Below are 13,300 nucleotides of genomic sequence, written 5' to 3' on the forward strand. Positions count from 1 at the left end.
GGAGAAGGAAGGAGATAATAGTGGAAAGGCTCCTGGCCACATTTAGCCTAGTCCCTGTGCTACCACTCACTCACTGGTGACTCTGAGCAGCTTTGTGGAGTGGAAAAGTTTGAGAGTCAGTGAGGTACCAATCTCTGGTCTGACAACTATGAGTCCTTTTGGATGTAACTTTCTAGAACCAGTTTCCTTACTGGTAAAGTAGATAAGGTTATTGGGAGAACTAAATGAGAGTGCCTATAAAGCACCTGACATGTGTATGATAAATGGTTGCCATTGTTATTTATATTGACACCATTAATGCTATTCATAAAAGTTTGCTATTATTAATACATTTATATAACAACTTCTAGGAACTGTACAATTTCCTCATCACACCAGGGCAGGCCTCCTTTGAAGCTGGGGAAGTTAAGGCAGGAAGCCACAGTGCACTTTCTCCTAAGCCAGTGTGTGCATAACAAATTATTTGGAAACTATTTGGCCTTCCTTACATTTACTTTATGGTTTTTAATTATTATTTTTTGATTGATTGATTGTAGTTTTGGGGACTGAACCCAGAACTCGTGTAGGCTAGGTTATTACTCTACCACTGAGCTACATTCCCAGCCCTATTGATTTTATTTTTAAGTGAAATAGAAATATCTTTTTTTTTTTCTTTTTCTTTTTATTGTAATTTGTTATATATGGCAGCAGAATGCATTACAATTTATATTACACCTACAGAGCACAAATTTTCCTATCTCTGGTTGTATACAAAGTAGATTCACACCATTCGTGTCTTCATACATGTACTTAGGGTAATGATGTCCATCTCATTCCGCTGTCTTTCCTACCCCCATGCCTTCTCCCTTTCCCTCCCTCCTGGTTGCTCTATCTAGAGTTCCTCCCCGACAACCCCATTAAGAATCAATGAAATAGGAATATCTTTTGATGGGTTGGCCCTCTACATATTTCATCTTGCTCTGGTTTTCAATAATATGTGGTAGAAAGAACTCAGTCTTAGTGCCACGCAAAACTGGTTTGACCTTGGCTCTACTACCTACTGCTAGATACAGGAAATTAGTCAAATCATTTAACCTCACAAAGCCTTATCCTTATTCATAAAACGGGTATAATAATCATTCTTACCCCCAATGGCTTAAAATGAGTCACAGTAAATAAAGAATTTGCTAAAACATTCCTTTCATAACTTTCTGGGGCTCTGATCTGTTATCTTTTCAAGTGATTATAGTTAATGGCTATTGATAGCAATGATATAAGGTTTAACATGGCAAGTTGAGCTTCTATATTAAGTACTTTACTTGCATTTTTGTATAATTTAGTCCTCAGAGAGCATCCTTAATTTACAGATGAAACAATTATGGAAGAAAGAGGTTAGAAAACGTGTCCAAGGTCATATATCTAATAAGTGGCAGAGCTGGGACTTCAACCCAGACAGCCTGATGCCCATGTCTTGCTCTCAGTTACCACACTCGACTGCTTCCCTACGATTTGAGTCAGCTTTTTTTGCTGCTGTGACCAAAAGACCTAACAAGAACAATTAGAGGAGGAAAAGTTTATTTAGGGGCTCATAGTTTCAGAGGTACATAGCCAGCTCCCTTCCTCAGAACTCAAGAGGAGGCAGGCACCATGTTGGGAGAGTGTGGTGAAGGAAAGCAGGTTAGTACATGACCACCAAGAAGCAGAGAGAGAAAGAAAAGAAGAGAGGGGGTAGAGGGAAGGAGACTCAACTCAACAAGGACAAAATATAAGCCCCAAAGACATGCTCCCAATGACCCACTTCCTCCAGCCACACCCTACCTGCCTTCAGTTACCACTCAGTTAAAAATCCATATCAAGGGATTGATGCACTTATTAGGTTAAACCTTTTATAACCCAATGAGTTCATCTCTAAACTTTCTTGCATTGTCTCACACGTGAGCTTTTGGGGGAATACCTCCTATCTAAACCATAATACCAACATTTTTCCTTTGTTGGGTCTGGTCCAGTATCCTTTCTAGTTTCTTCTAACATGAGCAACTGCTATTTCCAGTCTCAACTCTTCTTTGGCAGGAGTGGGTGCTACACCTGGAAAGCACTGGTGCAGGCTTGAACTTTGTGTTTCCACCTGTAAGCCATGTACTGTGGTGCCCCTTTGGATGGCTGAGTTTCAGCAGAGGCGGAGTGACCATCTGCTGAGGGCTTCTTGCATATTCTCTATGTTATTGGAACATAGTTCGTCTTACTGAGCCTTGTTAAAGGACAGTCTATTTCCCAGGTTTTATCCTGTGTTGCAGGGTACCCCAGAATCATTGCTTCTTTACAGAAATTCTGGGTTACCTGTTCTCCTACTTTCCAAGATATTCCTGTTACCAGTGAAGGATCAATTGAATAGAACTGAACTCCTGTGAAAACCAAAATGCTCAGATGTCAGCTTGCTCCACTTTAATGGCTCCCGCCCTTTCTTCACACAGACTAGAGCAGAATAATTACCCTTCATGAGCGGGATAATTCATTTTTAACAGTTAGCTGCCTTCCACTTCTTAAAGAGGTTTGATGCAATTTTAGAGGGAAATGACATACTTTAAATCTATGCTCACTTAACGGAATTTTATATCAATACTTAGCAACCTATAACCCATCTCCATAGGACCCTTTTGTCCTTTGGCGAACCAAATCACATAAGAGCCTCTGGTGACCCATGGGCCTGCAGAAACTTATCAGGCCAAACTGCATAAAGTTCCTTAGCTAATTTTTGTTTTCAAGTCTGAATACAGACTTCTTTTTTGTAAGAATATACACATGTTGCTTGCATATTGAATTTCATTTTTTTTTTCATTTTTAACCATCATTTATTCATTTAACAAGAAAGTTTTTATTGATTGCTTTCTGAATCCAAAGCAGTGGCTAGGTCCTCGAGGTTTCTTAAAGTTCTTACTGGCTTTTATTCCAACTCTTTATTTGATATGGGGGAGAGATTTAATCGACATTACACTCATTCCATCTGCCACATCATTAATGCAACCTTAAATGATAGAACTTGCAGCAGGTCCCTAGGGGCACTCCACAGCTGCCTACTTTTAATCATTAATTTCTCTAGGAGATATTTCAATGGATTCCCTACCTGTGGGCTCAAGGCCAACACATTAAAATTAATTCAGCAACACAATTACCAAACTAAGATATGTCATTATCATTTCATTTTCTTCATAAACTGTGCTAATCGTGTATTTTTTTCTGAAAAGTAATTTTTCAATTCCACTTTAATGGCACTTTATAAACTATAATCAAATTTACTCCTGCTCTAACATAGTTACACGTGCTCCATGATTTTGAGAATCTCTATGTATTTTTATTGCCTTCTTTTACACTGATTCACATTTCCCTAGAATTTAAATGTGATAATTCTGCCAAATGTTCTTTACTCTTGCAGTGGATACATTTTTTCAAATAGTGCTTTGATTTCAACTTATTCCCATTCATTTATTCATTTATTCATTCCCTCAGCAAATATTGTTTTTCTCTATAGAAACATAGCACCAGGCGCTATAGGACCTATAGATAAGACTGAGATAGCTTTGCCCTTGAGAAAACTTACAAATTAATACAAGAGATAGGCCAGAGACATGGTAAAGAAGACAGCTGTCATGATAAAGATAAACATGAGTGTTAAGAGAGAGTAATGAGAAGTAGTTACAAAATTTTATCTTCATGGACTAAAAGAAGGTATTACGAAAGGGCTGCCATCTGAACAGGTCTGACTATAAGCAGAATATGGATAACCAGTGACAAGGGAGAAGAAAGAACTTTGAATTGTAGGTGCCAGAGGTGCAGGGTGTGAAGGTGCATAGGGATAGTATGACCCATGGCAACCTGGGATGCCTTTTCAGTCTGTTAAATAGGAATAATTAAAAAGCAAACTGAAGCTTTTAAAAGCAGTGTTCAAGCAAATGCTAAGGCAAGAGACGGATGTGTGTTGTATTCATACTACTCAGCAAAGTCTTCATATTGTTGGCTTTCATGATTCTTTCCCAAATCTGTCACATGAATGGTCATGCATGGCAGCTGTTCCCAAAATCTCTTTCTCCCATGCTCAAGCCTCCAGAACATTCTTCCAGCCTTGCCTATGAACACTTTACTAGCTATAATTTTTCTTCTCCCTTTAATAGCTACAATTTTTCTTCTATCAGTAGCTCTATTCTTCTTATGCAAGTCTATCTAGCTTAGCTTTTCCAGTTCTCACACCCATTATTGCTGTCTATTTTACAAAGGCCTTGAGTCAGACAATTCCAAGTCCAAGCTTCGCATCCAAACCACAGAAGGAGCCTCTAAGAAGATTCAGTTAAATTAAATCACATCTGTAGGTGTTCTTACTCAACAGCCTCCAGTCCACAAAGGAGGGCTGATTGTTCTTTCCCCGACTGGGTGGGTTATAGGCTGGGCAACTGGTGAAGAGGCAATGACACATAGCTGGCACTATAATTAGTATTTCTACTACTGGTATATTCCTAGAGGAGTGGGTAGCTTCTATCTTTACCAAAAATCAATTGAATTAAGTTGACTCATTATGCCATAGCTAACACTATAATCTCAACCTAGTTGGGTATAAGTACCAGCACTTTAGAATGTAGTCTTCTTCAGAATTACTAGACACATTTAACTAATATGAGGTTTCACTTTGTGCCACTTCTGGTTGACTAAAAATAATAATAATTTATATGTACAGTTATGGTTTGCAAATCAAGTTCACATCCATTTTATTTGATCCTCATAAGAACTCCTTAAGGTAGGTGAGAAAGATATAATTACCTCCATTTTTCTGAGAATCAGAGGGCCTACATGACTTATTATTAAGTATCAAAGCCAGACTTGATGTTCAAATGGTAATGAGACTTGAATGAGAATCTTCAAACCCCAAATTCAATGGATTTTCCTCTTACCGCCTCTCAATGGGTTGATTGGTATTACAAAAGCTATTGGGTATGGCAGATCTGGTGTAGATATTAAAATTATTGTCTTCCTATTCTTTACGTTCTCATCTCCCTTTTTAAAAAATGCCTTTCCTGTTCTATATTTTTCATTTATCACAGAAATCTCTGCTTGGCTTTTAGTAATAAAGGGTTTGGCTGTAGAAGTTCCAAGGCTTCCCTTGGTATTGATCTTTGCCTCCTGGATTGCAGGGAAACACTCCATCACAGTCACTACCTTCACCTCAGCTGGGAACATTGGAGAAGATGGAATCCTGAGCTGCACTTTTGAACCTGATATCAAATTGAATGGTATTGTGATACAGTGGCAGAAGGAAGGTGTTGTGGGTTTGGTCCATGAGTTCAAAGAAGGCAAAGATAATCCTTCAGACCAGGATAAAATGTTCAGAGGCCGGACAGCAGTGTTTGCTGATCAAGTGATCGTTGGCAATGCTTCCTTGAGGCTGAAAAAAGTGCAACTCACAGATGCTGGCACCTACAAGTGTCACATCACCACTACCAAAGGCAAAGGGAATGCTAACCTGGAGTATAAAACTGGAGGTGAGTTACTTTGGTAGAGAGGGAAAGAAAGTACCAAGAGATATTTGAGCTGAAGAGCATGAATTGCTGATGAAATACCATGTTGTCCTCACGAATGACCAATATCAGACAAATCCCTCTGAGCTCTCTTAGTAGCCATCTTGTCAAGATCCACATCAGCACCCAAAGTAGCCCACTATCATATTAGGACTTGAAATCTTTTGTTCTTGGCTCTTTCCATTTCTGAATTTCCAGGTGTATTTCCTAAGATATTTTACCAGAATAAATACCGTCTCTTTATAGTGACCTTCACTATTCCTAATAAGAGAAGTCTACAATCTTGTTGGGGATGTTATTATGCTGATTATGCCCAAGCCCACATCTGAAATGAGTCCTTCTAGAGATAGTGGAACTTTTGCAGAAGTTCAAGGGAAATAAGCAAAACAAATTTTCCTATACACTCAATAGTACCTTCCCAATGAAATCACCCTTCTTTGCCTACCCAGTTTAATAAATGTTTTCTGAATTTATATACAAGGGGCTTATATAGATAGACTAAAGTCTAGTTTTAGCTAATACCAATGTATCGGTGATGGCTTCTCATTTTTGACAAATGTGCAATGTTTACTTAAGATGATTAAATAAACATGGAGGAAACTGGGAGAGGAATATACAGGATCTCTCTTTGGACCATCTTTGCTCCTCTTGTATAAATATAAAATTATTTCAAAATTAAAAGTTTATTTTTACATATTGGTAATAGTAGATATCCACAGGATTCTTCTGACAATCAAATTAAATAAGAGCTGGGATAAAGCACTAGCAGAAAGTACACTCTCAGTAAATGGTGGCTCACTGTTGTGTACACTTCAAATCCCATGTCATCCCCGAGGACCTGTTCCCTACCTGCTCCAAGATAACAAGCTCAGAGAGAGCAAAATAAAGACTTTTCTTTTCATGCTTACTCAGCACTAGTCCATTCCTGGTCAAAAGAAAATGCTAAATAAAATAGTAAATTGTGTCTTGCTATTTGGGCATAATTAAAAAGTCCAGGACCTAACACTTTTTTTCTACAAGTGTCTTTCTGCCTACATAAAGAGGAACTAGTCTTAATGTAAAAATGCAGTGACTTCTTAAGTGAGGAAAAGTATTTTAGAAAAAAAAAATGCCCATTTCTATTCCTGGATACCAGGGCTATACAATCTCTAAACCAAGCAGACTCCAAGTCCTCATGATGACAAAGGTCATGAATGGAACGTCTGTGGGTGACAGGTGAATACTGTTTGTTTCTGTTCTTTCTCTCTTTCCACTCCCCGCCACCGACCTAACTTTATCCTCCATGAAGAACAATACATAAAATCCAGAAGGCTGGATTCCAAAGATTCCTGAAAAAAAATGTCCAATTGTCCTAAGAAATAAGCTTTTCTCTAATCATTGGAGCTCATCTTACTAGAGGACATCACCTGATGTAACAATAATATATTGAAAACTTAGGTCCTGAGGGTTTGTGAGATTAGCCAAATGGATGTCATGTATAGCACCACTGTGAGCACACCATCATTTGCATCTACAGTAAAATGGGCCATGAACAGACATTGCCCTGGGGAAGTACTGAGTCACTTCAATGATAGTAATAACCTTTTGTGCTTTTGGAGACCTAGCAATTCAAGTCTGTCTTATCTGTCTGACTTTGACATTTGTGCTTTTTAACCTCTGACTCTGCAGCCTTCAGCATGCCAGAGATGAACGTGGAATATAATGCCAGTTCAGAGAACTTGCGTTGTGAGGCTCCCCGATGGTTTCCCCAGCCCACAGTGGTCTGGGCATCCCAAGTTAATCAGGGAGCCAACTTCTCAGAAGTCTCCAACACTAGCTTTGAGCTGAACTCTGAGAATGTGACCATGAAGGTTGTCTCGGTGCTCTACAATGTCAACATCAACAACACATACTCCTGTATGATTGAAAACAACATTGCCAAAGCCACAGGGGATATCAAAGTGACAGGTGGGTTGATTCCATGCTTCTTCCCTCTGTGATGCTGGGGCTCAAACGTAGGGCCTCACACAAGCTAGACAAGTGTTCTACACTGAGCGCCATCCCCAGCCCTCTCCATGCTTTATGTAGGAGTTTATTGTGGGGAAAATAATGTCTAAATTAAAATTCCATTTATTTAACAGATGTTATATGATAGAGTCCGAAAAATCTCTAGAGTCTTTCTCACTGAGCCCTTCATCGCGAGATTCCAGGTTGGATTGCCTTATGTTATAGAAAGCATAACAAAGCACAATATTTGTAGCCTATAGTTAAAGATGACAATTGGGTTTCATCTTGTATGCATTCTCATGGACTGGTTTTCTGGAGACCAGTGTTTAGAATTCTGAGGCTCTGTCTAACTTAGTAGAACTACTTTGATATGGTTGTGGGGAAGTGATGATTATTTGACATCTTTGATATATCTGGTTGATAACTACACTCTAAGTTCCCCCAAACTGGTTTGGTTGCAATCTGCCTTTGAGAATCTAAAGACTTAAGGTTAGACTATGACTCCATTTTATTCATCCCCCATGGGACTGACTCATGATTTCACTAATATTAGTCCAGAATTAATCTGAAATCCCTGGACTGAGCTGGGTTCCCAGGACCCTAGACCCACATCCTCACTTCCTGTAGTACTTTAATGCATACAAAACCTAGGGTTGAGCTAGTGTCAAGAAAATGCACAGACTAAATTATGATGTTTCAGAAATCCCTCCTGGAGCTAAATTGAATTCAAACTGTAGAGGAAGGAGTTTGTCAGGAGAATTGCTATCTATATCAAGCCTGGAACGAGGCAGAAAATATCTTGCTCATTTGAAGTGCTCTGTAAATGTTTGTTGAATTTAACTGACTAAATCACATTCATAACAGCTTATATTTTTATTTAAAATTATATATATGAAAAAGAAATCTATGGGATGGGTGAAAGTATTTGCAAATCATATATCTAATAAGGTGTTAATATTCAAATTATGTAAAGAACTCTTACTACTCAACAACAAAAAATCAAATAGCCAAATTTTAAAATGAGCAAGGGATTTGAATAGACTTTTTTCAAAATTTGATACTCAAATGCCCCCAAAGCACATGAAAAAGATATTTAAAATCACTAATCATCAGAGAAATGCAAACTAAAGCCACAATAAGATATCACCTCATACCCATTAGGATAGCTACTATCATACACATAAGAGTCCCAGAAAATGACAAGGGTTGGTGAGGATATTGAGAAATTGGAACTCTCATGCACTGTTGGCAAGACTGTAAAATTGTGCAACCATTATAAAAAACCATATGGAAGGTCCTCAAAAAATTAAAAATAGAACAATCATATGATATAGTAATCCAACTTCTGGGTATCCATCCCAAAGAATTCAAAGTCTCTCATAGAGATATTTGTTACACATGTTCATAATAGCATCATTCACAACAATCAAGAGGTAGAAGCAACACAAAATATCATTGATGGATGAATGGATTAAAGAAAAATTATAGTGTATACATACAATGGAATAGTATTCAGCCTTGAAAAAAAAGAAAATCATCTGGGCATGGCGGCACACACCTGTCATCCCAGCAACTTGGGAGGATCACAAAAGGCCAAGCTGGGCAAATTAATGAGATCCTGTATTAAAACAAAAATGAAAAGGGCTGGGACTGTAGCTCAGTGGTAGAATGAGGCATTTGGTTCAATCCCCAATACAAAAAAAAAAAAAAGAAAGAAATCCTATCACATGGTATAACATGGATGAGCTTTCAGGAAATTATGCTAAGATAAAGAAGTTTAGCTACTAAAAAAAGGCAAATATTATATAATTCTATTTATATGAGTCTTCTAAACTAGTTAAACTCACAAAACCACCACAGGTTGGATGGAGGAGGTGGGGAACAAGCTGATGTCTAATGATATAGAGTTTCAGATTTGCAAGATTATTAAAAAGCTCGAGAGATCTGTTTTACAACAATGTGCATATACTTCAAAGAACTGAACTATACATTCGAAAATAGTTAAGATGGTAAATGTGATTTTTTTCACTACATTTTAAAATTATCTAATGAAAACATTTGTGAGGGAGAGAGCTATTTTGAAAAAAAATGGGGACTGTCCTGGTTAGATCTCTTAGCTACCTTTAACAGAGAATGACTCAAATAAATAAGTCTAAGCTAAAAAGGAGGATTCATTCAGAGTCCTGGGTTGTCTCACGGAACCAAAGTTAAAACGGGCAGTTTGCTTCAGAAACAGCTGAAACCGGGAACTGAATTGTATTGGGATTCCTCGTCTCTCTTTTCTATGTGATTCTCTCTTTGCTCCACCTTCTTTAAGTTTCTATATGGGAAAATGTGGTTACCAAAAGCTCTAAAATTAAAAAGTCTCGGTCAATCAGGTGAGTAAACAGACCGAACCTCAGTCTATCAGTGCCATTCTACATTCCCCAAAAAGGACTGACGGGGTTGATGTGGGTAAGCTGACCATCTCTAGACCAGTGTGCAGGATCTGATGGAAGGCCTGGCCAGAAGAGAAGGGGAAATGAACATTGGCTATTTACAAAATTCAGTTCAAATTTTCAGTTCAAATCTTAAAAAAAAAACAAAACAACTCCACAGTGTATAATTAATGCCTTTTAGCAGAAGAGGCAGTGACTATACACAACCTAGACATTGAGAATACCTTGTATTCAGTGAACAGGTCCTCTTTTCCTTATATGCTTATCAGATACATCGGAACTTCCAAAATGGTTTGGGTAGAATAATAGCCTTCAAGTCAGAAGCCTATGGCAATGGTTAACTGGAGCAATAGAAATGGGAAAGAAAGAGGAATCAAAAGATACTTGAAGAAATAAAACTTGCGTTTGTACTTTTTTTTTTTTTTGGTACTAGGGGTTGAACTCAGGGACACTTTTCCACTGAGCTATGCCCCAAGCCCTTTTATTTCTTATTTTGAAACAGGGACTCACTAAGTTGCTTAGGGCCTCTTTATGTTGCTGAGGCTGACCTCAAACTTGCAATCCTCCTGCCTCAGCCACGTGTACTACCGTGCCTGGCAAGAAATACAACTTTTGATAGCTCAAAATTAAAAAAATAAACAGAGTTCCTTCTTGTTATTCACAGTATAGGAACTCCATACATGCTTTGAAGCCACTGAAGGGGGTCATAGGATGTAAATCTCTTATTCTCTAATTATACTGGTAATTTCAGTCATTCATCCAAGAAGTATATATTATGTGCCAGGTGTTATGTTCACCGCATTTTTTTAAGCACCACGAGACACTGAGATTAATAGCACAAATATAATAAGAAAAGTTTATCACAGTATAGATAGGGTACCTGCAGGAAAGAATTGTTAATTATTACTGGAGTGGGTCAGTAAATAAGGCAAAGTTCAAGTTGGGTTCTGGAAGGAGAAGAAAAATGGTGTGGGTAAAATAATAAGTCTTGAAGTCAGGAGCCTATGGCAATGGTCCAAGGGAGGAAATTATGAACATATTAACTGGAGCCGTAGAAATGGGAAAGAAAAGAAAGAAGAATCAAGATACTTGAAGAAAACCATCTACCAGCCTTAGTGATGCAAATGTGAAGGTCAAGAGAAATAAATCAAAATGGATTTGATATTTCTACCCAGGCTGTTTAGGAAGTTGGTAAGGCTACCAGCAAAAAAAAAAAAAAAAAAAAAAAAAGAATGTCCATGGTGTATACAGGAAGAGATGTTCCATGTTTGGCACATCACCCAGCACGTGGTGGTTTTGGGGAGAAACTACATCCCTACTCCCCGTATTTCCTTCTATCAAAAGGGATCCTATGTTTGTAAGAGATGATATTTAACATACGTAATCTTTTTAGCCTCTTTCTTCCTCCCTCTTTCACTCCTTCCCAGAGAAAGGGGAAACAGTTTATCTGATGAGTACAGAAGGGAGACACTGGACGTTTGTAGCTTAGCGCCTTCTTTTCTCCTTTCTCTGTGGCTAACTCTTGGGAAGTATATATTCTGTTCTGTTCCTCCAAGCCATTGGTTTTTCAGGGGTAGAATCTACCCTCGCAGAAGGAAGCTGGCCCCGGTCCAATTTTGTCTATCACTAGGGAGGAGTCTGGGCTATGGCCCACTTGCTTGCCTACAAAACACCCTTTTTTATTTTCAGAATTTGGGCAATAAAGGCGATATTTTGGTCTTTCAATTGCCTTCATCTTTTTGTCCTTCTCTGTAATTGCTTTTGAGCAAGGCTGGCAAGAGGGTGTAATTTATTGGACTGTTTGGATTCCCAACAGTAGGTGCTCAAAAATATTTACTGAACAATTATATTTTAACTGACATATTTAGTAGCAACTGTAAATCCAGATGTGGAACTCAGGACAGAATTAAGCTAAGAAAATAGATTCATACTTGATGAACATGGAAGGAAAGATTATTAGGCTTCAGTGGGACTACTACTATTGTTGTGTCTGTAGCTAATACTTATGGAGTGGTTACTATGTGCAGGCACTATTCTAAGTACTTAATATGTACTTAACCACTCATTAGTCCTCAACAGAATCCTATAAAGTCGGTTACTATTATTTTAACCCTATTTTATAGAGGAAGAAATCAGAGCAAATGTATATTGAGTAACTTGTCTAAAGCACACAGCTAGTAAGCGACAGAACTGAAACGAACTAAATGAGATTGGAGAGCAAAAGAAGAGTAATTTTATTTCTTCACTTCCACCTTTTTCTCCTTCAAAATGAAAACCATAATTCCTTGTCCCTTCATAGAGGTGTGATGAAAGCTGATGACACAGGACCTGTAAAGGTCAACGCCTGGGCAAAGAATGTGTCCAAAACCAAGGACTGGCTGTGGCTGTTCGCTTAGCCTATTCTTTATGTGGTAACCAATAACAGTTCCTTTATTGGTATAGTTTTTCATTTGGCGAGCGTTCCCTGGAGTGAGTATGGAATGGGACTTCTTTTGAAGAAAGGGAACGTTCTGCTTCTAAGCCAGCTGCAACAAGGTGGGGGAAGAGGTACAAAATTGCTTGTGCTAGGAACAGGTCTACAGGTACTTTTCTTTGCTAACAATCACGTGAAGAACACATTCAGCTTCTCTTAGATGACCCTGAACTTTTTTCTCTCCCTTTACAGACTCTGAAATCAAAAGGCGGAGCCACCTACAGCTGCTGAACTCAAAGGCTTCCTCTTGTGTCTCCTCTTTCTTTGCCATCATCTGGGTACTCCTGCCACTCTCCCCTTACCTGATGCTAAAATAATATGCCTTGGCCACACAAAAACATGCAAAGTTATTGGTACAACAGGTGAGATAATCCCCCAGTGGTGTGGGAGTTTGGTCGTGTGTGTGCCTGTGTTCCTAACAAGGGTCAAGCAGCCTGCAGCAGCAGCCACAGAGAGCAACACTCAATGGTGCCAGCCCATGATGCTATTTCTTTCTACTACTTCGGTGAAAGGCAATCATTTGCTGGCTTACAAGAGAGCAGAGATATCATTGACAGACTTGTAGAAAAACCAACTCTGCACAATTCAAATATTTGTATAAATTCAAGCACCTTTTCATTGACTGAGTCATCCGTGAAGACAAAAAATATCTTATTGAGGAGGAAGAGATGTTTAGCCCTGATTAATTCCTTTGGATGTTATTGTCATTTACAAAGCATAATGACATGCACCTACCTTAGTGACCTCTTTACCACCACTCCACCTCAGGCCCTGGTGATGGGACGGTTGGCAAATGACTCACCAGCAAGCCCTTCTGCCAAGATTTCTCATTCTCAATTCAGATCTCTGGCTCCAATTATTGT

General features: G+C 38.6%; 1 protein-coding gene across 2 annotated transcripts in view; it reads left to right on the top strand.

The window, feature by feature from the left end:
* VTCN1 (V-set domain containing T cell activation inhibitor 1) overlaps positions 1–12,754 on the top strand; it is a gene marked incomplete at both ends in the record, with an annotated part of 68,853 nt that extends 56,099 nt beyond the window's left edge. The window contains 3 exons of one of the 2 annotated variants that reach the window (XM_081307971.1): positions 5,157–5,504; positions 7,209–7,487; positions 12,630–12,754. In XM_081307971.1, the coding sequence (XP_081164097.1) occupies positions 5,157–5,504; positions 7,209–7,487; positions 12,630–12,754 (752 nt within the window). The remainder of the gene's footprint in view (positions 1–5,156; positions 5,505–7,208; positions 7,488–12,629) is intronic. The other variant, XM_081307972.1, reaches the window with a different exon arrangement.
* Positions 12,755–13,300: the final 546 nt, after the last annotated feature.

This window comes from Spermophilus citellus (assembly GCF_964194105.1).
Source record: "Spermophilus citellus genome assembly, chromosome: 9".
In the NCBI taxonomy this organism is placed as follows: Eukaryota; Metazoa; Chordata; class Mammalia; order Rodentia; family Sciuridae; genus Spermophilus; species Spermophilus citellus.